This window comes from Triturus cristatus, chromosome 4_1 (genome assembly GCF_964204655.1).
Source record: "Triturus cristatus chromosome 4_1, aTriCri1.1, whole genome shotgun sequence".
Classification (NCBI taxonomy): domain Eukaryota; kingdom Metazoa; phylum Chordata; class Amphibia; order Caudata; family Salamandridae; genus Triturus; species Triturus cristatus.
The window spans coordinates 263,222,702-263,248,727 of NC_140585.1; the positions used below are offsets into that span (position 1 = coordinate 263,222,702).

At 43.1% G+C, this 26,026-nt stretch overlaps 1 protein-coding gene across 6 annotated transcripts in view; it reads right to left on the minus strand.

Annotated features, from left to right (window-relative positions):
• Positions 1-26,026, minus strand: part of DGKI (diacylglycerol kinase iota) — a 1,070,690-nt gene that overhangs the window by 365,717 nt on the left and 678,947 nt on the right. For 5 of the 6 annotated variants that reach the window (XM_085652009.1, XM_085652006.1, XM_085652004.1 and 2 more), the window contains exons 16-20: positions 17,981-18,036; positions 17,233-17,295; positions 16,698-16,771; positions 12,774-12,885; positions 10,165-10,364 (exon numbers count right to left, since the gene is read on the minus strand). In XM_085652009.1, coding sequence (XP_085508135.1) covers positions 10,165-10,364; positions 12,774-12,885; positions 16,698-16,771; positions 17,233-17,295; positions 17,981-18,036 — 505 coding nt within the window. The remainder of the gene's footprint in view (positions 1-10,164; positions 10,365-12,773; positions 12,886-16,697; positions 16,772-17,232; positions 17,296-17,980; positions 18,037-26,026) is intronic. The other variant, XM_085652008.1, reaches the window with a different exon arrangement.

Sequence of the window (26,026 nt, forward strand, 5' to 3'; positions counted from 1 at the left end):
TGCTGCTTCCGGTGGGGGGGGGGGCATTATTCACTAGCACACTGTGGAAAAAGGTTTGGAGTCATCGAAAAGAACAACTTACTTACTTGCAGTAATGCTTTTTCTGGTAAAGACTCTATCTAGACGCAGAATCCTCACTTTTTGAATGTTCCAAAAGCGTCAGACTGAATCCGGAAGATTTTTCTGCAATACCCAGGCATGCCTGATAGCGCCGAGCGGCTCTGCACCAAAGCTGTTCTGCTCCAGACATGACGTGAGGAGCCTATATAGGTACCACCACTGCCCACTGACATCAGTTGGTTTTGAGGCTGTCCGTGCTACCAGACCGTAAGCAGTGTGCAGATTCCTAAACTTGGGATCTTATTAACATGTTGAGTCCAATCGCAAAATGAGAAGGATGGGAGGGTCAGTGAGAAAACTAGGGCTAGATAGAGTCTCTACAAGGAAGAGCGTTATCAAAGGTAAGTAACTTATTCTTCTGACAGAGACTTCTAGCCGCAGATTCCTCACCTTTTGAATAGATACCAAGGCAGTACCTATTTGGAGGTGGGCATGTGAGAGGACTCAAACCAGAAAGTTCCACTGGACCAAATGGTAAAATGCCCCTGCTAGCAAACCTGACTGTCTGGACAATAGTGCTTCGTGAAAATATGAAGGGACGCCCAAGTAACTGCCTGGCAGATGTCTAGGGCAGGGACCCCGCATGCTAACACAGGATTTAGCAGCTTTGGCATTGGTGGAATGAACATGCAGTCCCTTCTGAAGGTTGCTTTTTGGCCAATGCATAGAAGATCTTAATACAGAGCATGATCCGGCATGAGATGGTTCTCTTATGCATTGCCTGCTATGCCTTGCTTTTTTCCCAGTGGGCCCACAAAGAGCTGATCGTCCACCCAGTGGTCTTTGGTAAGATCAATGTAAAAGCTTAGCACTCTTCTGGGATTTAAGCAATGGAGCCTCCCCTCATCCTTAGAAGGGTGAGTTGAAACATAGAACACAGGCAGGGTGATGGTTTGGCCAACGTGGAATGGCTTCACAACTTGCAGCGGAAAGGACGCCTGAGTCGGCAGAACCAGTCGTCCGTGAAGAAGGAGGTGTATGGTGGTTTGACACAAAGAGAATGACGATAAGGAACATTGTCTTGACTGCAAAGCACCTGTAAAGGACAGCTTTGAATCAGCTCAAACAGAATGTGCATCAGCTAACAAAATAAAACATCACATTCAGTGACTTAAAAAACAAGGGATGATCTGGAAACCGTAAGGAGGCTGGAAGGCCCGAAAGATAACCCTTAACCATGCCCAAAACCAAACATGGGAAAATTTGAATAAAGAAATTCCTAGAAAAGCACGTGAATGAAGTCTGTGCATCCCATGATTCAACTGATATGTATTATATATTTATAAATAAGAAACTGTGTGTGTTGATCATCCTTATTTAACAGTATTATGGAGTAGGACTCCTGTGGGGAAGACTAGGAGGCTGATCTTCCTGATGTGGGCATCACATAAGTTTGACTAAATTCACTAAATGCGACAAGTGTGATTTTTCTTGCCTCAGTCTCATCACTTGTAAATCACTCAATGCCCAAAGCCAAACCTTGTTGGGCAAGAGAAAAAACAAATAACAGTATGTCAGATAACTTATCTTGGAGGTGGTCTATCTGGCCCAACGTCTGGCATATACAGTTTTTGCCCAGTTTTTGATGCCTGGCTGCCAAGATGACACCCACTACATCCGGAGGGAGGTGGAAGGTGTTCAGCTGTCTAAGCATGAAGGTGGAGACTGAGAAGGCCAGGGTGTGGAACCCTGCCCTGCTGTGGCGACAGTAGGTACTCCGAGTAAGGGGCAGCCTGATCGGAGGACATATGCTCAAGATCAGGGGTTTACCTTACTCTCTATGCCCAATTCGGACTCACTAGGATGACTTGGACCTGGTCAATCCTGATCTTCTTGAGGTGGAAATGCATACAAGAGTCCCGAGGTCCACTCGAGGCGGAACAGCTCTCTGAGTAAGAGATACCTCAGAAACTCCAATGCCCAGAAGTGGTGACATTGCACGCTCTCTGCAGTGGCGAACAAATTGAGCCATGGTTTTCTCCATTTGTAGAAGAGACCTTGTTCCACATCAAGGTGTAACTACCATTCGTGATCTGCTAGGCATCGATGGCTGCGCTTGTCTGTCCTGGTACTGAAGGATGCTGCCAGGTGGTTCACCACCAAAAAAATATCTTGGCTGCTCAGCCATTTGTAGAGGAGCTAGGCCTCTTGGTACAGAGTCTGTGACCCTACCCCACCTTGTTTGTTGCAGGGCCACGTGGGGGTGGTATCATTCGTCAGCACTTGCATCACACTTTTAACCCCAGTTTATGAGCTCCAGAAGGTTGAGGTGGAGCTGTGACTCTGCAAGAGACCAGAGGACTCTGATCTCCACCTCTCCCAGATGGCCGCCTAAAACGAGAAGTGATGCATCAGTCACCACCATGAGGTCTGGGTGGGGAAGAGAGAGAGTAGTTTGCCGCTAACCCAATTGAGGTCCAGCGACCACTACTGTAGATCTTTTAAAGTCTCCTCTGAAATCTGAACGTGGTCGGAGAGGTCCCTTGATGTTGGGCACACTGAGACTGAGACTTCAGATCCCACCTCAGAGTGGCATATGCCGATATGCAAGCAGCAGGATGCAGGAGGCCACCAGTCCCACCACCCTCAAAGTCAACCTCACTGAAATCCTGGACCGAGGCTGGAAGATCCAAACCATAGCCTGAATATCCTGGACTCTCTTTTCCGGAGAAAAGGCGCAAAACTGAACCGTGTCCAGAATGACTCCAATGAAAGGTAGCATGTGAGAAGGAGACAGGTGTGACTTTAGCTAGTTCATAATGAACCCCAAAGATGACAGAAGGTTGCCCATAGTCTGGAGGTGGTTGGTAACTGGATGAGGCGAGCCCGCTTTCAGCAGCAAGCCATTGAGTTAGTGAAAGAGTGACATCCCTGACCTCCGAAGGGGTGCTACTACCCAGTACAAGCCCATCACAGTCTTGAACATGTGAGGGGCACTGGTGAGGCCAAACTTGAGCATGGCAAACTGAAAAGGCTCCTGGGCTACCTCAAACCGCAGGTAGCGATGATGGGCCTTCAGGACGGGTGTTGTGCCTTGTGATTGTTGCTATGCATTCTCTCCATAGTTCTCTGTTCCCTGCTGCTCAGCCATTGTGAGTGTTCGGTCACGGAATGTTGATGAGTCCCTGGTTTGTATGAATGTCAGTTGGAGAGAGTGGGGTGAGCAGTAAGGATACTGCTCCTGATGGGGCGCTACCTTAAACCTGTAACCTGTAAGTAAGCAAGTTCTACTTCAATATAACTACATCCTACAATCTAAGAGACTTGACTATTTCCTACAAGAGCGTATCTTCATTTACAACACTGGTGATGACTGAAGAATGAACCTACGCATGGAAGGAGATTGAAGGGAAAGAGAAATTACAGAGTAAGACAATAAGAGAGATTGAAAACCTAAGAAGAAAACAGACATTTAAAGAGGAAAAGTGGAGACCCTGAGCCCCATCAGTGTCTCAAACCATCATACAGCCTGAAGACTGCGAGGGTTGTCTACTTAACTGTTCACAGAAGAACAGAGTATGCAGAATTCATGGTGATGAGTCAACTGGCAGTAAGTGGCATCTGCCATTTGAAGAGCTGAAATCCTTCTTTATGATACACTGGGAGTAGCAATAACAGTTGACAGTGAGGGTTTGTGGGTTTATGTTAATGTAACATTGCATAATGGCAGGATTGTTTATTCCTGGGAAGCACTTAAAGTCCCATGCTGTAAATGTTTGCCACAAGCACTTTGGAACTGTTGTAGTTAAAATTTGAGGGGGGCCGCATGCACTGACGAACTGTGTTTTAGCCCTATCAAGTGGCGGGAGAAGCGTGCACTTAGGCGCGTGTCTCTTGCTGTAGGGATTGTTAATATTCAAAAAGACAAGCTTAACCAGAGCGGGAAATGAAGCCAGGAGAAGTGCCTGTACACTTTGTTGAGCCTGTGCCATAGGTTAAATAAAGTGTGCTGCAATTGCCAGGACTCAACAGCGTTGCCATGGGATGGTGTCACTTGCATGAGGAGAGAGCAACCAGTGCATGAATTGATGCAGGTGTGTGCGTGTTTACAACACAAGTCCAAGTTATTAGGAGGGATCGAATGATGTACTGGGCCGGCGCATGGAGGAAGCACCATGCGCATGTGCACTGCTTTCCTGGGACTTGTCTGAATGAACGTGCCGAGCTGCTGCATGCGCTGTAGCACGAGGAAACACGCACAATTCAGCCCCTATGTCTGCATCGGAGCATTAATCAGTGGCGCAACTCCTGTGTAGCGCTGATTAGGAAAGGAAAACTGGTGAATCCTTACTGAGTGGCCCGTCTTGTAGAGGAGTGAAGATCGTGCTTGCTATCTACCAGGTAGAAATAAAGAAGGGACTATCCTGTTAGTGGCTGTATGCAGAAAGAGAGGAGGATCAATCGGCGGCCAGCATGGATTGGGGAGTCTTCAGAATAGAGATAGGACTTATACATTGAGTTTATGTTGGCACTGGAGTTTTAAGATGTATACGGATGAGAAGCCGCTCACCAGAGTAGTGACTATTGTCATGTCATTCTATTTAAATATTTGGGTGTAATGTTGGCTAATGTCTGTGGCTGGAATATTGCTGTGTGAGTATATAGTGCCTCAGGTCCTGTTGTGCATTCAGAAGGGGGGTGTTGAGGTTGAGCTTGTTTTTAAGGATGTCTGTAAGGATTAGTAGATGCAGTAGAGGGTAAGATCACCGGCAGATCTCTGAGCGCTTCAAGAGAGTGGCCGAAACTCACCACCTGTCACAAACGCAACACTTGGAGGTGCTTTATGCTGTGTTCAGAGCCTCCTTAAACAGAAGAGTTTTGAGTCGTTTCCTGAAGGGGAGGAGTGCGGGTTCCTTGCATAGATTCTCCGGCCCCTAATTCCATAATTGAGATATTAAAACAGAAAAGGCTCTGCCGCCTTTGGATGTAGTTTTGAACCATGGATAGGCCAAAGGGCCTTTCTCGGACGCCCGAAGTGTACGTCCTGGCACTTAGTTCCCTAGGCGCTCCTTGATATATACTGGGGCCTGGCCATGAAGGGCTTTATGGGTGATGCAGAGACCTTTGAACTTTTCTCTCTGTTTAATGGGGAGCCAGTGCAGCTGCTGCAGCATGGGGGTAGCATGAGCTCATCTGGGAAGCCTGAGGATCCGCCTAGCTGCGTCATTCATGGTCACCTGCAACTTACTGATAAGTTTCTTGGGGAGACCAATATATAAGGCATTGCCATAATCCAGTCTAGACACGATCATTGCAGACATGACCATCAGTAATGTGGCAGATGAGAGGAGAGGGGCGAGTCTCCACAGCTGCCTCATTAAGCCCACACAGGTTCCGACCACGGCAGAGACTTGGTTTGCCATGGAGAGGTTGGCATCGATCTTGATGCCTAAGCTTTTTACAACTGGAACTGGCATTGGGGTGGTGCCAAGCTCTTGTGGCCAGAACAGGTCATTCCAGGGATTGCTTATGGAGGAAATGACGATGACCTCAGTTTTATCGGGATTGATTTTTAGCAAATTAGCTGTCATCCACTTGACCGTGTGTTTGAATATGTTTTGCACACGGGCATGGGCTTGAGGGGAGTTATCAATCTAGAGGGCATGAGATGTCTGTGGTCCTGCCATGCATTTTTAAGTGGATGGAGTAGAGGGATGAGAATTCCCTGGTCCTACCATGTATTTTGTAAGTGGATGCAGTAGAGAGTATGAGAGGTACCTGGTCCTGCATTGGGTTTTTAAGTGGATGCAGTAGAGGGAATGAAAAGTTCTCTGTGTCTGCAGATGTTGCAAAGATCCTTCCTAAGGGGTTAAGGATATAGGGGGCAAGCATGTTACGCCCTAATGTTGGGTTACAGGTGTACTTTGAACTGTATGGTTAAATTGGAGTTACCTGTTAAAGATTTATGAGGTCTAATATTCATAGGACTGATTGATCGTTTTCTTCTATCTTTTGTCCTTTTGATTTGATGTTGAATGAGTTTGAATATTTATGGGACTGGTTGATTGTTTATTTATATATTCAATTGTTTCTCTAAGGGGAGGTGGTGTGTTGTGACTTGTGATTGTTGCCATGCATCCTCTCCATAGTTCTCTGTTCCCTGCTGCTCAGCCATTGTGAGTGTTCGCTCACGGAATGTTGATGAGTCCCTGGTTCGTGGGAATGTCAGTTGGAGAGAGTGGACTGAGCAGCAAGGATACTGCTCGTGATGGGGCGTTACCTTAAACCTGTACCCTGTAACTATGCAAATTCTACTTCAATATAACTACATCCTACAATCTAAGACACTTGAATACTTGCCTACAAGAGTGTATCTTCATTTAAGACAACAGGTATATGGAAAAAGGCATCCTGCTGGTTTAACCCCACCATCCATTTTCCAGTAACGAGGGAAGACAAGTACTTGGCTAGGGAGAGCAATTTGATTTTCACCTTACGGAGAAAGGTGTTGAGAGGGTGCAGGTCTAAATTGGCAAAGGCATCCGTCCTTCTTGGGCAGCAGAAAGTAGATGGAATAACAAAAACCTCCTACTTCTGGCGCTGTCACCCTGTCAATATCCCATTAGGCCAAAAGTGCTTGCACCTCCTGCCACAAAATGGAAAGATGGTCCTCAGTCAGTCACTGGGTGGATAGTGGAAGGTGCTGAGGAGAAGAGAAGAAAGTAAGGACGTATCCTTTGTGAACGATCTGCAAAACCCACATGAATGAAGGAATGGTCTACCAACCTAGGTCAGTGGATTTTTGACTCCCACTGGGTGGTTGTGCACTTAAAAGGACATGCTAAAGAGGCTTGGCAGGTGGGGCTGTGGAGGGGCGGGTGGTGGACTGGGCGGACACTGATCTTGGACGCAGGGGGGGTGGGCACCTCAGCCAGGACAGCAAAACTGCTAGGTCTCCTGTGGGGGCTGGAAAACTGGTGGTGTGGGGCGCCTTGACCAAAGCTACAAAAGGAATGGTAAAACTGCTGCGGTTGGAGAGAAGGAACAGAGAGGCCAAGGGAGAAAACTTTAGCCTTACTCTCAGTCACCCTTGTTCCTGAACAGGTGAGTCCCGTTAAACGGCATGCCCATCAGGGAGGACTGGGTATTGCTTGAGAACACAGTTGAGCATAGACATGTATGGCGGCGAATGGCAACACTGGTGTCAATAGCCCGCCCTTTGGAATTGGTGGTGTCCAAGCCACAGTGAATTGTGAACTTGGCTGCATCACAACCATCTTGATTCGCCAGAGACAGAAAAGGATGAAGGTCGTCAGGCAGACCATGGAAGACTTATGCCAAAGAGTCCCAAAGGGCATGGAAACAACAGCCCAACAAGCAGCTGGAGTTAATGGAATAGAGAATCAGGCTGGTGGCAGTGAGGACATATTTTCGGAATGTTTCCACTCTTATAGATTACCTGTCAGGGGGAGTAAATATAAACGTATTGCGGTTGGAACAAATTGTGGAAGCCTCCACCACGAGGCTGGCAGTTGAGGGATGCTGAAAAAGGAATGCCAGGTCACATGGAGCAGGGCCATGGTGCCTGGCACCAGGACGATTTACTGGTAAACCGGACCATGGTGCCCAAGCATCTAATAAGGTGACCATCGCTGCCTCATTAAAGATTAGGAGAGGTTGTTCCGAAGATGTCTGCCCAAGCTGGAGAACATAAAACATTCATCTTGACCTCTAGGGTAGGAAGGTGTAGGTCGAGAACATATGTGATCTTATGCATAACCTTGTCGTAGGAAGTGGTGAAACAGGGCCATCTCAGGTGAGGAATCAAGGCCACTAGCCTCTTGTAAGTCTTCATACCAACTGTTGTCTTGATAGGGAGAGGTTCATAATCATTGCCTGAACTGATACTAAAATGGGAATGCGGAGACTGGTGATGGCCCTGCAGCTGCTTAAGGGGCTGAAGATCCAGGGGTGGAAATGGTGCCCTGGTTGCATTATGGTGCGACTTCAAATGAGGTCCGACTGGTGTTGACTTGCCATTGGAAAGAAGAGGTGCCAAAGTTTGCATCAGTGTCAATATGCCTGGGGCAGGTGAGGGTTGTAGCATCAGAACCAAGGCATGGAGAGGAGCCAGAGTTAAGATGCGTTTGAAGGGCCCACCTGGTGCAGAAGGCAAACCCGCCGGCAGTGTTCTAGGTAGAGATCCATTCGGCTCCTTCAGCCTAAGGGCATACTAGAGGGAGTTTGCAGATATCTGAAGAGCTGGTGCATGGTTGTGCAGAACTCCTCGATCTGACGAATTGTGGATGAAGGCCCTGGAAACTTTGGTTGTGCCGGAAACAGTTGTGGAATTGCTTCCAAAGTCAGATGAATTTAGGAGTGAGATAGACAAGGATGGCACTGCCCCCATTGCTGATCAAGCAAAGGCGACTGGGCGAGGGACTGGAGCCCTGATTAAACTTTTTATATTTTTATACCTACCTTAAGACTTGGAGCACAATGAAGACAGATCCCTGGAGTGGCTCCGTCGACTCTAGGAATGGAAGCGGGACCGAAAACGAACCATGGTCACAGTGCATGATTTGGAATGGTCCCAATGAGGAGGTTTTTTGTGCTTGGTGACATAGAGATTTGCCTCGCATTCCTTGATGGCCTTTGGGGTCATCGTCTGCAGTCTCCCCAAGCACCACAGGCACACCTAATAGAATGTATCACAGACATTTGTTTGCAACAGTCCATACAGGGCCCAAAACATATAGTTTTATGGGTTGACATCCCTTGCACATTAAGAAATTTAGGAAAAAATCAAGGTAAGTCTCAGAGAGACTTAGATCTCTAGATCCACATTTGTTGGCAAAGGAAGAGAGAAACTCAGGTAAGTGCAGAGGTAGCACCTATACAGGCTCCCCACGTCATTTCTGGAACTGAACGGCGTTGGTGCACAGCCACACAGCATCACCTTTTGGAGCACCAAGGTACTGCTGATAAATCTTCTGATTCCATTTTGACACCTGGAAAATATTCAAAAAGTGAGGAATCTGCAGTCAGACGACTCTATCAGAAACCAACATGGGGGCCAGGCAAACCGCCGCTGCCAGTGTCATGGCGTCCGAGTGGAGAGGTGAGGGATGAAAGTAGAGGGCAGAAGGAAAACAAAAAAAGAAAAATAAGTAACTTACCTGGCTTGCACATCCTCGCTCCTCCTGATCTTTTTCTCCACTCCAGCATGGTCCCAACCAACTCCCTTAACCAATTCCTGCGCTGCTCTCATGCTGTGAGCGCAGCTTCAGGATTAGCTGGAGCAGGCTAGCTAGATGCTCCTTCAGGCCGTAGGCCTGTGCTTGGTCTCCACCCAGCTGTCTAAGCCAGCTAGGTGGAGAGCTTCAAAGAGCGCATGTCACTTTGGCCAGTGCAAGACAGCCGGCCAAAATGACATGCACACATTGGAGCATCCAGCCAGCCACTGCTCCTGTCAGAGGACATGCCCCGCATGTCTCTGGGCTCGGGGAAGGCTGGCTGTTGCAGTGCGGTGAGTGTGCACATTGAAAAAATAAAATGACAATGAAATCTTTTCCTAGCCATTTTATTCTTCCTGCGAGGCTCGCAGTAGGCGGGGTGGGGGAGGCTATGCTCCCCCACCCAAATGAAGAAACCGCCACTGGACAAAGTGGAAGTGGGTCTGCTCCATCATTTCCTCGGAGGTATGAAGCCAGGGTGAAGCCGGAGAATGCCACGCGTGAGCACTGCTACAAAACTCTCCGCATACAGTCTGGTGCCTGGGAGATATTCTAAGATGAGGAATCTGCAGTTAGAAGTATCCATCAGAAATTTAATATTTTGCCAGAACTAGTTGCAGTTCTAAGTTTGGCCTTGTCCTCTTCTCCTCACCGAGCCTCCCTGAGTTATGGTAATACAGAAGACACTAAAATTCAGCTGCAATTTGGACATTCCATACCCTTGACCGAGCTATCAATGACATATATTCTGATTTGCTGCATATTTATAGTACACCATACAGTATTAGCCATCCTGATTAAAAGTTCCATGGACACTCCCATCGCCTTTCCAATCCCCACACATGTGACTGTAATTGGTGACACTCACTCATTCAGCAGTGGCATTGATGTCCTTCTTTTGCTTTTCTGCACCATGTTGGCCTGATTCCGGAGGGAGATTTGGATAAGGGAGGGGTTGAGACGGCAAGGCTCGCCGTCAACCTGCATTGGAATGGCCTTATACGTAAGCAACGTCACCTCCCGGCATTGGTGCAGCCTCTCTCCATGGCCTCCGACCTGAAGGGCAGCCTGCAAAATCATATAAGTCATCCATAGCTTAGTGTACTGGATTTTGTAGTGTATCAGCATAGCATCTAACTTTGAAAAGCAAGAGATGTGAAATGTTAGAGGCAAAAGAAGGCGTATCTTGAATCTCCACTTGACTTTTATCACAATAAGGATATTTTTGTGAGTTTTTTTAAAATGAAAATAAGAAGGCTTTCATTCCAACAGTGGTAAAGTTACACAGGCACATTGAAAATTGATGGATGCACAATAATAAGCATGTCTGTGCTATGCAATCCAGCATTCTTATCACTATCACAATGAGCTGTTGGTACATATAACATACATTATGTGCACTTAAAGTTAGTCCTTGAGATGTGAAAAGTTTTTTTTTCAAAAAAGCTGTAGCCATATAAACAGAACAGCAAATAAGCCTTTATTACTAGTGCTGAGAATATCTAGTCTTAAAAGTATTGCAAGAAGGAGTGTTTCACATGGAAACTGCATCTCCTGCAAGCAGAAAAAGGCTCTGTGTGGAATTGTGGGGAAAACATGTGTGAACAGTGCGGAAACTAAGATTCTGTTATGTTATTCCTGCAAATCATGTATTAGTTCTGTCCCTGTGCCAGAGATTCAAATGCCGTTAGTAGTTGAAGTAGTAGAGATCTGAAAAATTCGCAGAATTAGAACACCACATGTTCGTCTTCATGCTCATAATGAATAGAGAAGGCACTTACAATCTTAACATAAAGTTTGTGCAGAAAGCAGTTGCGTTGCATTTTTCTCTGCATTCTCAAACATCAAGTTTACTCTGTACCTTTGCATTTCAGTATATCAATCACAAAAATATTGGGATACTGAAATAGCTTGGAGAAAACATTGTTGGCCAAAATGACCATATTCTGTACTTTTAATGTGCAATGCAAAATTAGCAACAACAAAAATATTGAGATTAAAAACATAATAAATATAAACCTATCTACTATGAATACATGGTACTTTAAAAAGAACAACAGACTAATAAAATATCTATAAAAAATTGTGTATGAAAATAACAAACAAATACTTATTAAACAGCATTAAAAAATAGTTTTTATAATACCTATATACATATAGAAAAGTTAATGTTAGTAATTAAAAGAAAATGATATAAAATACATATTACATATTTTAAAAGCATAAATAAAAAAATAACCAATTTTTACCTAACAATAATCTACAATTATAAAATTGTGACAAAACCCATTTTAAACTGCATTAATGTATTTAAAATCATATTACCAACATAGAAACATTTAATTGTTAATTATGTAACAATTTCAAATAAACATATAAAGAAAAAACATGTGAAAATATATACATTATTTCATAAATAAAGACATTTATAAAATATTAATTAAATTCAAACTACAACCACCAAAATAAACACATTTTTTTAAAATATAATATTTTAATTTAAATCCTGTATACATTATAAAAATACATAATTTGACATGGAGGGGGTCCAGATTTATTATTCTATCTCTAGGGCATCAAGATTGGGAAAAGTGGATTAAAGTGGTTAAAAGGGGTTACATTTACTACTGTACCTACAATTATTGTAAACATTTTATTTTTCCAAAACTTAGAATTTAAAAAGCACAATTAAACATACCCCCTTTTTTATAATCTAAGTTGAATTAAAACCACAAAAACTGTAATTGAAACATAACTAAATCATTTTATGCATAATTGAAACATAAAAATAAAATTAAACATTAAACAGCCCAAATACAAAAACACCAACATTTAAAAAAATCACTTTTTAAAAAAAATAATAATTTCAAGTAAAAAACATTTAAAATATGTATTAAATAATTTATAAAAGAAACAGCAACCACAAAATATCAACCCCCAGAAAGTTAGCATTTGTTACAACAAATGCGATAATTACATCTCAGCATCTCGAAAACAACCTGTGCAACATATCTTAAATAAACTACACAATCTGTACTGTAAAAAAGCTTTTTAACAAATGTAACAATATATACATTTTGACAATTAGAAGTTATTTTAAATATTTATTAAAAAACTATATTTGTTTAAAAAATGTAAATTCTTGCACTACATGCCCTAACCCTCAAACAAAACCAACAACTCCCAAAAAGTTTACATGTATGAAATAAAAAATTAACAAAACTATATACTTATCAAAACGATTACTTAAATTAAAAAATAAAAATACAAATATTAAAACTACAACATTAACACTTACTATGTTAAATACCACAATAATTTAATTAATAGAATTTTAAACACTGAAATGATTGCAAAAAACAATTCTTACAATTGATAATGTGCCCCTCAATATTTTTACAGTCATGATATTTTGACCATAATATTTTGGTGCAGATGTTCAAGTGCCATACTCTTTCTCTCTATAGCAATACTCACCAATGACGCCATTGTGAAGCCGATCACTTCAATATAGCCATCGTCATGTCGCTGTGGTTCAAAGTCACGGTGATCCCCTGTGTTTCCCCATGGCATCGTGCCAGCACAATACCTGCAGCCAAGAGACATGCAATCAATGAGTCGTGAGGAATGATATACAACAAAACCAGTGAAAGAGAAATGTTCTAAATCTCTGAAAAGAAACAGCCAAAGAAAGAATATTTTCATCAGTCGTACAGACAATGAAAAAGGTGTCAACAGAGTAAAAATGCTTGATTAAGAAAACATTGAGAGACAATTTACCTATTATAATCTCCCTATCTGCAAGGATTTTTCTCACTTTGCATTGACTTGATGGCAACAGAGAATTTTTAAGTCTTCTTTAGCTGACCTCAAAGTCACAATTTCCTTTCTCAGCCTTGCTAGGACTATACTCCTTTCTAGCCCTCCCGAATCCCTACTGTCTCCTTCTAAGGGGTAGATTACGATGTCGTCCGGAAGGACTCTGAACGGGATTCGATTATTTCGAAAATGATTTGGAAGTCCTGTTTCCAACCAACTCGGAAACATTTCCAAACACCGATTTAGATGTTCGGAAACCGTTCAGACTGTCCGAGTTGGTTCCGAATGGCATTCAGAGTAACCAAGTCGTTCGGAGCAGAATCGTAGTGGTCTACGGACCGCATTTCCGAATGAGCGATTTGGATGTAGGATACGGACAGCTTTTCCGAATCGGGCGACACGGATCGGCTGCCGGAATCTGACTTTGAGAGCCCATAGCCGGCCCCCCTTCACCCGGGGCCCTCCGAATGGGGCCCGTGAGGGAACCAATGGGAGCTCTCTTTCTAACCATGCACCAGTGGGAGCCTGTGTAATCAGTCGGAACACAGGCTTCCATTGAAGTCAATGGGAGACGGACCGAACGATGTCCTGAAGCATCGTAATCAGTCGTCAGACTTGCAGAAACTGAGTCGGTCGGAAAGCATTCCAAAACCGAATCGGTCAGAATGCTTTCCGAACGACATAGTAATCGACCCCTAAATCTTTCCCCCACCTCTCGACCCACTATACTTTTGGTTGGTTCCAGGTCACATGGTTAGGCCAGTTACACAATGTCCCCTCTTGGGTGTGCTCAATTAAAGGCGACTCTCTGCGGCAACCTCGATGTTTGGGCTTAGAAAGGCTGAGCCAGTAACCGTGCGTTGCAGCCTACCATTCAATCCTAGGAATATTTCTTGCAGATAAGGTGACCCAAACCGATTCCATAGTGTTTTCAAATGAGAATTGTATGCAATCTATTATGCTGACTTCTTCCTGCCAGTTACTTTCCTTACAATTACTCAGCCACAAGCTAAATGTCTCTCTAATGTAATTTCTCAGGTTATCTGTCACAGTTCTAACCTGGCATGCCCATACAGATTGGAGACATGCATATTCCCAGCTGCCGTATAGCTGTCCACTAACTGGACCACCTTAGTGATCTTTAACCTGAGAGATCTATAGTTGGCCGTTTAGTGTGAATGTGCTTAGTATTGTGAACTGAAGCCTTTCAAATACCTTTCATTTAAGGCTAAATTTAATGTTCCAGCTTGGTGTGGAGATGTCATTATCTGCGTTTTGCATTAATATATGTAGACCGAGCCTTTTCTGGTTGGCTCTGTATCTCTGTAGCTCTCATAGGGATATGGGCGGATCTACACATGGATGTCTTTTCTGGAATCCTCTCACCCATGTGGAACGGGCTACGGCCTTTGAAAAGCCGACCAACGCCATCTTCCGATGCACAGAGGTACTGCTGCCGAAAAATTTTCCGGATCCAGTCTGACGCCTGGGGGTAATTCTAAGGTAAGGATTCTATAACTAACGTGTTTCTTTCAGATACTTTGTTACTCATATGCTGTGAATATTAAGCCGCATGAGCAAATACTTGACTTCAAAGAGCTCACCAAGGTATGTCTAAAGGCACAACTATACAAAACACAAATCTGTGGCATTTATCACACCTAGCCACAGTACCTAATTCACTGGGTTATCTTCAGAGCACAGCTCTTGACCTCACAGACAACATCCAACCATCCCATATAGAACATGCCCCACCCATGTACCTACCAATCTTACAGATAAAAGTGGCTCTAATGGTATCCCTTATACCTTTCTGTATGACCAGCATGCCTTGCCTGAAAGCCACGTTTGTTGTGACACTCTTGGTGCACAAATCTCACTTTGCATTTGAAAGACAGCTCTCCTCACATAAAACACTCCACCCAAGATTTCCAGCCATCTATTTAAGCTTCGACATGCAATCCATCAGTTAAGGCAACAGCAATAGGTAACAGAAACAATGATGGTGTTCATATCTCTCTCTACATTGATTATGGTCAAGTCTATGGAGAATACATAGTTTAAAGGACAACTGTGAAGGTTTAATGAAAAGATGGTTATTAAATGAAGGTGCAAATTATGACAGAGATGGTGACTCTGGACAGGGCACACAGAACACTGTGGCCAGGATTTACAAAGATTTTGCGTCACGTTTGTGTTACTCTGTTAATGCAAATCCGTCACAAAACCTTTCTGAGAATTTACAAACCAACGCACTGCTTTGCGTTACTTAGCGTGATGAGGGCATTACATGGGTGGTAATTTGGGTGTCCCCAAGCAACCACCCATGCTTTCGGATGCAAAACCCTATCTACTAATATTTGTAGACAGAATTTTACATCAAAAAATAATGCTGCTGGAAAGCAGGCGTTAAAAGGAGATGTTTTCCTTTTTTTCCTGACTTTGCTCTGGTACTGCACTGTACAGCACACATCGAAGTAGGAAACGTTTTAAAACTTGTTTACTCACAGTATTTTTTACTGGAAGGGTACCCATCCAGTACAAAACCTATGATGGACTCAGGCACACACCCTTGCCCTATGGCGCAAAGGTGTGTGTGTGGCACTCGATGGCAAAATTCTGCACCAGTGTAGGGAGAGGGAAGGAGAGTGCCGTATCTCTGTAGATTAGGCACTCTCTTGCTCTCTCGCTGTCACGCAACGCAGTGCAGTACCTTTGGGTGCTGCCATGTGTTGCGTAAATCCTTTATAAATCTGGGCCTGCAAGTTACACAAAGGCAATGAGAAAAAATGTTAAAGGCAAATAAACAAAGGCAGAGAGCTAGGCAACCCATGGATTGAAGAATGGCTAAATTCTGACCACCTCGCATTCTGAAAAAACCTTCACAAAGCATCTTTGCAGCCTTGCATTCCAAATGTCAGAATTGACCTCCCTGGTTAGTACTCGTCAGACTATCCTCCACTCTACATTCTGCCACTTTTTTTTTTTTAAGTAAAGCGCTTCTCTGCCTTTGGGCTACGTTTATGATACAAAAATACCCTAAAACATGAATAAATAAATTGAGGGAAAGGTTTGTAGAGCAGGCAAATTGGAATAGCACAACATTAATACTTCTGATACATTCGAACAAGGTAATGGATGATCCAAGTAGTTCAGTGAACAGAAAGGATCAATTCTGGAAGGTACTATAATTTAGAGAATAAATTTAATTAACTTGAAAGTGAAAAAAGGTAAGTAGCTGTTACAAAAAGTGTTAAAGTAGATAATTTCTCTCTCTATCAAAGATATATAAAAACTGATCTGGAAATGAGGTTATCAATCACAAAAGATAGAAACAAGTCATATATAGAGAAAACAATGGTACAATCAATCATTCAAGTGCTGCAGAAAAGAGTGTAATACCTCTTGAAAGGAAGAGACCAGTGACAAAGTTTACTACTGATTAGCAGTCAGTAGAAAAACAGTGATAATATCCTGTAAAGGGCAGAAGAGACTACACATCCTTGAGCAAACCATCAAAGCAAAGGCAACATATCTTTAGAAATATCAGAGAGCAAAACACACTCTGCTTATGTCTCTTACCTGGGGATATTTAGAAATACTATACACTGGAACTTCATCTCTTGGATTTTGGGGGTGAGGTCCGTGCCATCACACTGCAAAGAAACATATTTTAATTGGAAAGGAAGTTTTGAAATATATTGATATATCTTTAGAATTGGCACTAAAGATGCAGGTCAATTTCTAGTGCTTTAAATAGCTGTTATACTGATGGCGGATAGGTGATGACCATGGAAACATAAAAACAACAGAACTGCAGCTTTTGTGGTCACTATACTAACAAAGAAGAGCATCTATTAATAGGACCCAAGAATCACAGCGGATAAAAACCTTCTCTCATGGGCAACCCTCCTTTTCTAGCACATTTTAAAGCCTTTTTCTTAAATGTATTTGAGCAATTTTAACCACTATGTCCACAAAAGGACTTTAAATCTTTGACGGGGTTCTACTTGTCTCTTGGCTGTGTATATGCTCCCTGATGATCTCTGTCCCCATCCCCAACATATAAAAGAGATCAGAGCTAATTCTCTTTGTCTAGCACACATGCAGCTCTTACCACAACTTTGACGTGCTTCGATAAATCTCTGGAACTTCGCTGCAGGAAGTCGGAGAAGGCGGCCTGTAAATACATATGGAGAGAGGGCAGAGAAGAAGCTAATGTGAGAACACAGTTTTGTTCACCCTTTGGGTCGGTCAACATTGTACGGTGGCTCTCCATCAACTCTATGACTTTGGTCACCTTAAGTTGTTTTTTAAGCAGACATATAACTAAATACATTAACATGGCATGGAGAAACTTTCACCCAGCCCTCATTGCAATATCCAGACCTTAAAAGATGCTTGGTTTCACTTTGTGCCTTACAGGCAATATGGTATTATTATATAGGTCTTTATTGCATCTGTAGGTCCACTCACACTGCTAACCTAAGCATACTGATGTATATGCTACTCTGAGTACAATATTGTAGAAGGACAAGGTTCATAAATAGACATTATCCCACCATTTAGCTAACTAATGCTTAATCAGTTACTAATCTGTACATCAATCTCTCTAATCCTCAATTTCTCTAACCTCTGGAATCTTCTCACCTCCTATCTCTTAATCCATAATACTGTTGATATATACAAATCTAACTCTATGCGTAAATATGTTCCAGTTGTACTTCGCAGCAACAGCATCTCCACCTGTCCCCTTTAACATCACTCAGTCATATACCCCACTGAACCCTCTACAGCCAAAGTCGTTTTGCGATTTACCAAGACATTGTCCTCCTTCCACTGCACATGTGGCAAAATTGACTCACCCCTGCATAGAACATTTTGTTTCGAAAGCGGCTGTTGAATTTCTCTGGGTTGGCTTCTGCAATGAGAAGTAAAAGGCAGGCATGAGATGGCGGAAACTCAGGGGGCGGTACCAGGGAGACCCTCTTCATCGCAGCAACAAAGGAATCAAAACAAAAAAAGGACAAGAAAGCACATGTGTTGATTGAAACATGTACGTTCTAGAGTTTGCAACTCCGTTTTCTCTGAAGGAAGAGTTATGTTATGTTATGTTATTCGTGATTTATACAGCGCACGGCTACTCCAAAGAGTGTCCCGGCGCTACTGGTTAATTTATTTTACACCATTAGACATGGTTTCTTTAAACACCTGTATTTTGTGTAAAACTGTTCATGGGGTGAGTTACTGGTTCCTAATTTATAAAAACCTGTTCTATTGTATTTGATCAGTTGCTACCCATGCAATAGCGTAATGTTATAGCAATGTGAGTGTGTGCAGAAATATGGTGAGAGCACCAATACATTTCTGAAAGGTCATCAGTAGGCATTACCCAGCAGCATGAAATCACCCTTCTGCTAAGGTGATTCTTTGCTTTGGAGCAAATCGACATCACTCTGGGTGCAGTTTCCAGATTGTCTTCTAGGTTTGAAGCTGCTCAAAATACATTACTGGGTAATAGCAGCTTCATAAAAGGATACATGGATTCACTCTTTTTTAGTTAAGACTGTGTTTTATATGGTCCAGAAAGTGGCCATGAGAGAATCTGCGATCCGTACACACCAGGACAGTGTTTTCTGGTCTACTGACAATAGTAAACAGAATCCTATAAGGTAGATTCTATACTTTGCTCTGTTTCAGATTCGGTTCTTTAGTGAAAATGACTCTGAGTCAGCCTGGGAAGTTGGCAGCACAAGGGTGAGAGAATGAAAAAAGCCAGTAATAGATTGATTGATAGAAAAAAGCCATAGAGATAGGCCTGCAGAGGCCTAAACATCATGATGTCCTATACCATCTAGGGCTCGGTGCAGCCATTGGCATAATAGGGGAAGGAGAAGTGTCAAGAAAAAAAAAATTCCATTTATCCAAATCCTGTTTGCAGAAAGTCCTGTTAGAGAATAATTTTACTTACCATGCGGCAACAGGGTCTGAACATTTCATTTTGGCTCTTGTTGTAAATCATCATGACCAATATCACTTTTTTCAGGCATTATGCGTTGACTAAATTACAATTTTTTCAGTGTTATAGTGTTCTACCTACATCAGTTGCTCAATTGAGGTACATGGTGACCTGACTTCAAATAGGATATTGAAGGTTCCTCTTATCAGACATGCCTTAATGTGTGAAGCAGGTGAATGAGCCATTAGGTTGTGTTAAAGAGGTCAGTGTAGACAGGCACACAACAGTTATGTTTGTCTATACTAGAATGCACCCAAAATTTGTTTCCACAATACGGCGTAAATCGCTAGTTGATATTTGGCGACTTTGCCATCCAGACCTCCGCGAATACAGTTTTTATTCAGCTCCACACGACACAATCCCATATTGATGACCTCTTTCTCAGTACGTCCATGGATAAACACAATCTTCAGTCTGAAATAGGTTTGATTTTAATTTCAGATCACGCTCCAGTTCATGTTGACTGTGATCTTATACCCTTCTCATCGCACTCAGGTAGATGGTGCTTTAATAATTCCTTACTCTTAGACCCTAAAGTTACCGACCAATTCAGTTCCTTCGCCTCTGAATTCTTCACCATCAATTCAACCCCGGACTCTTCTTTCGCAATGAATTGAGATTCCTTTAAGGCAGAGGTTTTATAATGAACTTTGTTTCGCAAAAGAAAAAATCTATAGATGCTCAATAAACTCAATTACTTAATAAAATCAAACAGTTAGAATATACTTACTATCATTCTAATGATGAATCTTACCTGAAAAATCTTATTGATGCTAAGCTCACTTTTAATAGATTATCTTTGAATGCTGTTTCTTCCTATTTACTGAAAAGTAGTACTCGTTATTATGGGGGTCAGAATAAAATGGGGAAGTTATTAGCTAATTATCTAAAAATTAGAAAGGACAGAACTAGAATAGAATCATTACAAGGTCCCGCTGGGATTCCTCAAGATATTAATATTTTAAATGAATTTGTTTCTGTTTATAAAAATGTATATTCCCCAGAAACACAAGAAGAGCAATCAGATCTATTCTCTTATTTCCAATCCATTGCTTCTCCTTCCTCCCACCTTATTGATTTTGACTCATTGGGAACTGATATTTCTTTAGCGGATATCGCTCATGCAGTCTCGGTACTACAGCAAAGGAAGGCTCCTGCGCCTGATGGCTTTACTGTCAAATTTTATGACCATTTTGCAAATCTCCTCCTTACCAATCTTTTACCTTTATTTAATTCCTTCATTAATAAAGGTACTTCTCAGGGCACTTTCCAGGAAGCCATGATTTGTTTAATTCCAAAAGATAATAAAGACCTTTCCTTATGTAAGAACTATCATCCCATCTTCTTAGTCAATACTGACTACAAGATGTTTGCTAAGATTTTGGCGTTACACATTGACCCCGTTCTGCCTGATCATATAGACCCTGAGCAATCCAGATTTGTTAAGGGACGTCTAGCTTCTGACAACTCTCGAGTCTTTTTTAATGTCCTCAGCAAGGCCTCGTCTTTAGACCATCCTATTGCTGCTATTGCTTTGGACGCAGAAAAAGCTTTTGATAGGATTAGATGGGATTGTATGTTTCATGCATTAAGATGGGTTGCTTTTCACCCTAAATTGCTTGCTTTGATTTCTCTATTGTATTCTGGTCCTAAAGCCTTGATTTTTGTTAGTGTTAAAATCTCAGATTATTTTCCTTTACTTAGAGGGGTACGAAAAGGGTGACCTTTATCACCTCTATTGTTAGTCATTGCGTTGGAACCTTTTCTTACTAAAATCAGAAAGGATGCTCATATCTCAGGCTTCCAATTTGGTTCTCATCAGGTTAAAATGACTGTTTACGCTGATGATATTCTCCTATATTGTTCTAACCCAATAACCTCTCTCCCTCCTTTTCTTCAACAAGTTGATATATTTTCTCAATTATCAGGATATTTACTTAATACTGATAAGTGTGAAGTCTTGCCTTTAAATGTTCCATGTCGTAAGTATCTTTTTGTTCACAAGGTTTTTCATGGCAACCCTCTAAACTAAAATATCTAGGCTTGTGGTTTTCTCAGACGATTCCTGAGACATTAAAATTAAATTTTGACCACATAACCAAAACATTAAATGATACTATTGCACGCAGGCATCCTCTCTTCCTCTCTAGGGGTCAGATGTACGACCGTTTTTGCATGCGCAAACGGGGTTTGCGAACCCGTTTGTGCATGCAAAAACAGCATGGGCCATGTACAAAGCCTATTTAGCGAGTCTCAATTAATTTGCAACCCGCTAAATAGGTTTTACAACTCGCTATTAGGAAGGGGCGTTCCCTTCCTAATAGCGTGCGCAAGCCCATGTATAAATGTTTTGCGTCCGCAATTGCGGGCGCAAAACACTCGCAAAATACCACCCTCTTCAAGAGGGTGGTAATGTACTTGCAAAAAGGGAAGGGGTCCCCAGTGGACCCCTTCCCCTTTGCAAATGCATGGGAAAATATTTGTTAAGGGCAGGCAGTGGTCCCAGGGACCACTACCTGCCCTTAAAAAATGAAACAAAAAAGTTTCATTTTTTCTTTTTTAAATGCATCCCGTTTTCCTGTGTTTTTTTAAAAGCAGTCCCTGACATGGTGGTCTGCTGAGCCCATCAGGCCACCATACCTGGGAGGGCCTGCCATTCCCAATGGGGTTGCAAATTGCGAGAGGCTCATTAATATTCATGAGCCTCTCAATTTGCGACCCCATTGGTAATCGCTAACAGTGTGTTACACACTGTTCTATATCCAAAATAGCGCCTCGCAAATTGCGAGTCGCAAAAAACTCGCAATTTGCGAGGCGCTATTTTGGCCGTTGTACTTCTGGCCCTTGGTGGGGCCACATTGATTCGATTAAAATGATGCTCACCCCCCTGATATTATATATATAGGCTGTCCGGAATTCGGTTAAAACCGACTCTCCCCGACACTACCCTACCGGGTGAAAATCATCTGACTCGGTTTAAACCGAGTTTCACAGATTTTTCGCATTCGTTGCACTGCTTCATTTGTTGCACTGCTTGGCCACTTGAGGGCGCCAAAGCAGTACAAAACATATTGAGACGGGCTATGGTTGGTTGCAGAACAGAGGTCAGGCTACGGGCGACACGGCCGACACCGATTTTACAATCCGGGCAATGAATGAATGAGTGTCTTTTATATAGCGCGCAGATACTGCGAGTGTCGCGGCGCTCGGCTTGAAAGTACAGGTGAAGAGGGGCAGAGTCCCCAAAGGTGTCCCAGAGTCCTCAAAGCCTAAAAAGATGTGTCTTCAGAGCCTTATGAAGGGAATTCCTCGGGAATGAAAGATAGCAGCGACAGAGCGCAATGAACACGGGGAGAAGGGAACGATGCACAGCAGACGCATCTATTGCATGTGTGCTAAAGAATTCTTCGTGTTACACAGATCGGCCTTTTCTTCCAATGTTGCCATGGATACGGGCAGGCGCGCAACACCCATTGGACTCACAGGGCTTCAGCCCCCCCCCCCGTCGTGTGTGGCAGCCCGGGATGAGACACCTTCCCGGGCAAAAAAGCAGCCGCACCCGAGCACTTCACAGGTCTTTAAAAGACCATTTGCATGTTAATGAGGCCTCGCTGTTGTTTCACCCCTTCTAAGAGCCCCTGCAGCTCCACTCTGCCTATTGCTTAAAGTTCAGCCCCCCCCCCCGAAATTTTTGCTCAGCCCCCCCCCCCCCCGAAATTTGGCTCTAGTTGCGCCTCTGATATCTTGTATATCACGTGGTTCATCGAGTAGTTTAATCTGACACACGTGTCTCTTCGGTGGCGTGTCAGTCGTAGTGTTGTTTAAGGCGCTATATTTAGCAACTCGTAAAACGGCGCTGATGTGCGTCCTGCTAATTCGGATCTGAACTCTCCCGGCTAAACTAATGTCTTCATCCTGCACCATTTGTTCAATAACGGTGAACCACCTGTCACTGCAGCAAACAATCAAACCACCCGTTGATTAACATTTTATGATTGGTGCAGCTGCCTAAATAGTATGAAACATATGCACATCTCTCTCGGTTAGTCTGTTTTCACTTTCCAGCTCTCAGATTAATGACTGAAAAATAGTGTGAAACTGTTTTACAACCAAATTTGTGAAACCGAAAGGGTAGCTGACACTGTTTATAAATTCTTTATGGAAATCTGAGCACAGTTGGAACTAACACAGAATAATGTATAGCTATGCCTGTTGTGTTTATTGCCAATAGAGTGGCCGACTAGGAGATTAAATACCGACCACATCTGGTGTACGAGTGTTAGTTTCTTTTATTAACTATAAATCCCATATCTAGCTTTTATTAAACCCCTCCCACATGTCACAGTCAAGCCACGCAGAGGATACGTCCAGAGGTGGATCACTTCTGAGTAGCCTAATAATACCCCCCCGAAATTTTTGCTCAGCCCCCCCCGAAATTTTTGCTCAGCCCCCCCCCCCCCCCCCCCTCTCCCCGAAATTTGGCTCTAGTTGCGCCTCTGGATACGGGCTTTTATTTTGGGCTCAGCGATTTCAGTTTCCATTGTTGCATGTTAAACCTGAGGGATAGTTAAGAGGAATGAAGAAGAAAGGCAACCCGCTCTTGCCTCGAATGAGCTAAAATCGGCCACTAAGTATTGGCGACAGTCAAGGAGCGCTGGCACTTGTTTACAGAACACACTTGGAAGAGCTACAATAATAAAGCCAGCGCGAAACAGGATAATACATTTAAAAAATGAGAACAGTGGACCGGGGCTAATTTTGATTGGTCAATGACTTATTTTCTAGAGCTTAATGGTCATCTACAAACATGCATTAGGTATGTATTTAAAAGAATGGGTCCTGTTGGGCATGTGGCAAGTGTGCAGGGAAAAGCACACAGAGAGGAGAGTGCAATACGGCAGAATGGGAAGGAGGCCCACGGGCAAGAAAGAATATAGCGCTGAGAAATGCACATGTGGGAGGTAACTGGAACACACCTGCACTCTCATGCCAACATTTAGGAAAAGCAACGTGGGAGATTGGAAAAAACAAAAAAAATCGGGAGAATGGGTTACTGTCATGTGTGGGCTTTGGAAGTGTGCTGCTGCAAGATCGGACATTTGAAGCGCAAATGCACGTTTTTTTCGTACATTTCAGAAGCATGGAGCGCAATGGCAGGAAGAGAGAGGGTGGTGCAAGTGTTGTGCACTGACCTGGCAGGTTGCTGCCAGTGCATACACCCCACCCCCCCCTGTGTGTGGCAGCCCTGGCTGAAACAGCTTCCCGGATACACACCCAGCTGCCCCCAGTACTTCGCAGGTCTTTTAAAGACCATTCGCTTGTTAATGGGGCTCTGTTGTTTTTTCACCCCTTCTAGAGCCCCTGCATCGCCACTCAGACTATTGCTGGAAGAATTAGCACGTCACACAATACCAAGTCCTGTCAGCTGAGACCCCCTAGGAATCGGGTTTTTGTTTGCAGGAATGGGGTGGGGTGGGGTGGGGCGGGAGACGCCTTGAAATCGGTAGTCTCCCGCCTGAATCGGGAGGGTTGACATGTGCAATACCATCCCAGAAGACGGCCCAGAGAGTACATCAGTTACCATTAGGTTGCTGTCTGGTGGCGCCGATAGGCCACGTAACGGTGCCATTAAGAACGGCCCTGATGCGTTGCTGGCATTCACTTGCTAACCTCGTGACATCCGGGGTTAGCCCTTTTATTCACGGTTCTACGTGACTATGCACGACCAAACCATTCCGTGGGTTGGGAGGGGGTTGATAAGTACATACAAACGATGGGGTTATGACCTAGCCCTTATATGCTGTTCAACAAACTATGTATTCAGCAATTACTTTATTGCTGTCTTCAACACTGAAGCTCCGGAGTTAACTGTATCATGAGAAAACAATAGCAATCGAAAATGTGAAAAAAAGTGTTAGGAGTAGCCCAAGATGCAGCTCTACATATTTCCTCTCAGGACAGACCCCCTGTCTTTGCCCAAGAGTCAGCCATGGCACGAGTTGATTTGGCTAAAAAAAATTATTGAAACCTGAGTTATTGCTTGCTTAACGCATCTGCTAAAATATTTTAGGAACTTACTGACTAAGGACGAATGCCCATTAAGTAATTTGATGGAACCCTGCACAAACGAATTGCTGCCCACTAAGCTGCCAAAGGAGAAAGGGATAACCTCATGGATAAACCGTCTCTTAAAAAATCCAGAATTTTAAAGGGATCACCAGAGATAGGATCTACATATGATTTCTCATACCAGGAAGAAAAATTGGCCCTGTGTTTTGCATAGCATTTAAGAGACGAGGGTTTCTTAGCCAAATGGATATCACATGCCACTTTCTTTGAACACTGTTGCAACCTGGACCTCTCAATTTCCAGGCCACCAACCCCAGTTGGTAGAACTACTCATGAGTCAACTACAGAAAACGAAGCGCCGAGGATGAAGAGACAATGGCAGATGGGGAAGAATTGCCAACTGTATCAGAATGAGTTAATGTGAATGATACAATAAGAACCTCATGCCAACTTCGTAATAGTGGAAGGTATGGAAGATGCTTAAGTAATGGTATACAAAGCACAAAAGGGGCATGAACCATTCTGAGAAAACTACAAAATGATTCTCTCGTTTTGGGACAGTCGTTCTTGGGCATGAGAGTCTAGGAGTGATTACTGATGTTTAGTGCACTGCTCTGTCAAGCAGTTTCTAAGTACCAAGATCACATTTGAAGTTGACAGTAAGGGAATCAAACATTTAGAAGCAGAACAGGGAAAACATGGTCATCAGACTTCTATGGCTGAAGGAAGTCGGTGCATAAATATATGAATAATTGCAAATATTCTCAATTTTCTGTGAGAAATGGTGATAAACAAAGATGAAAAACCATTCTAATTATTTTAC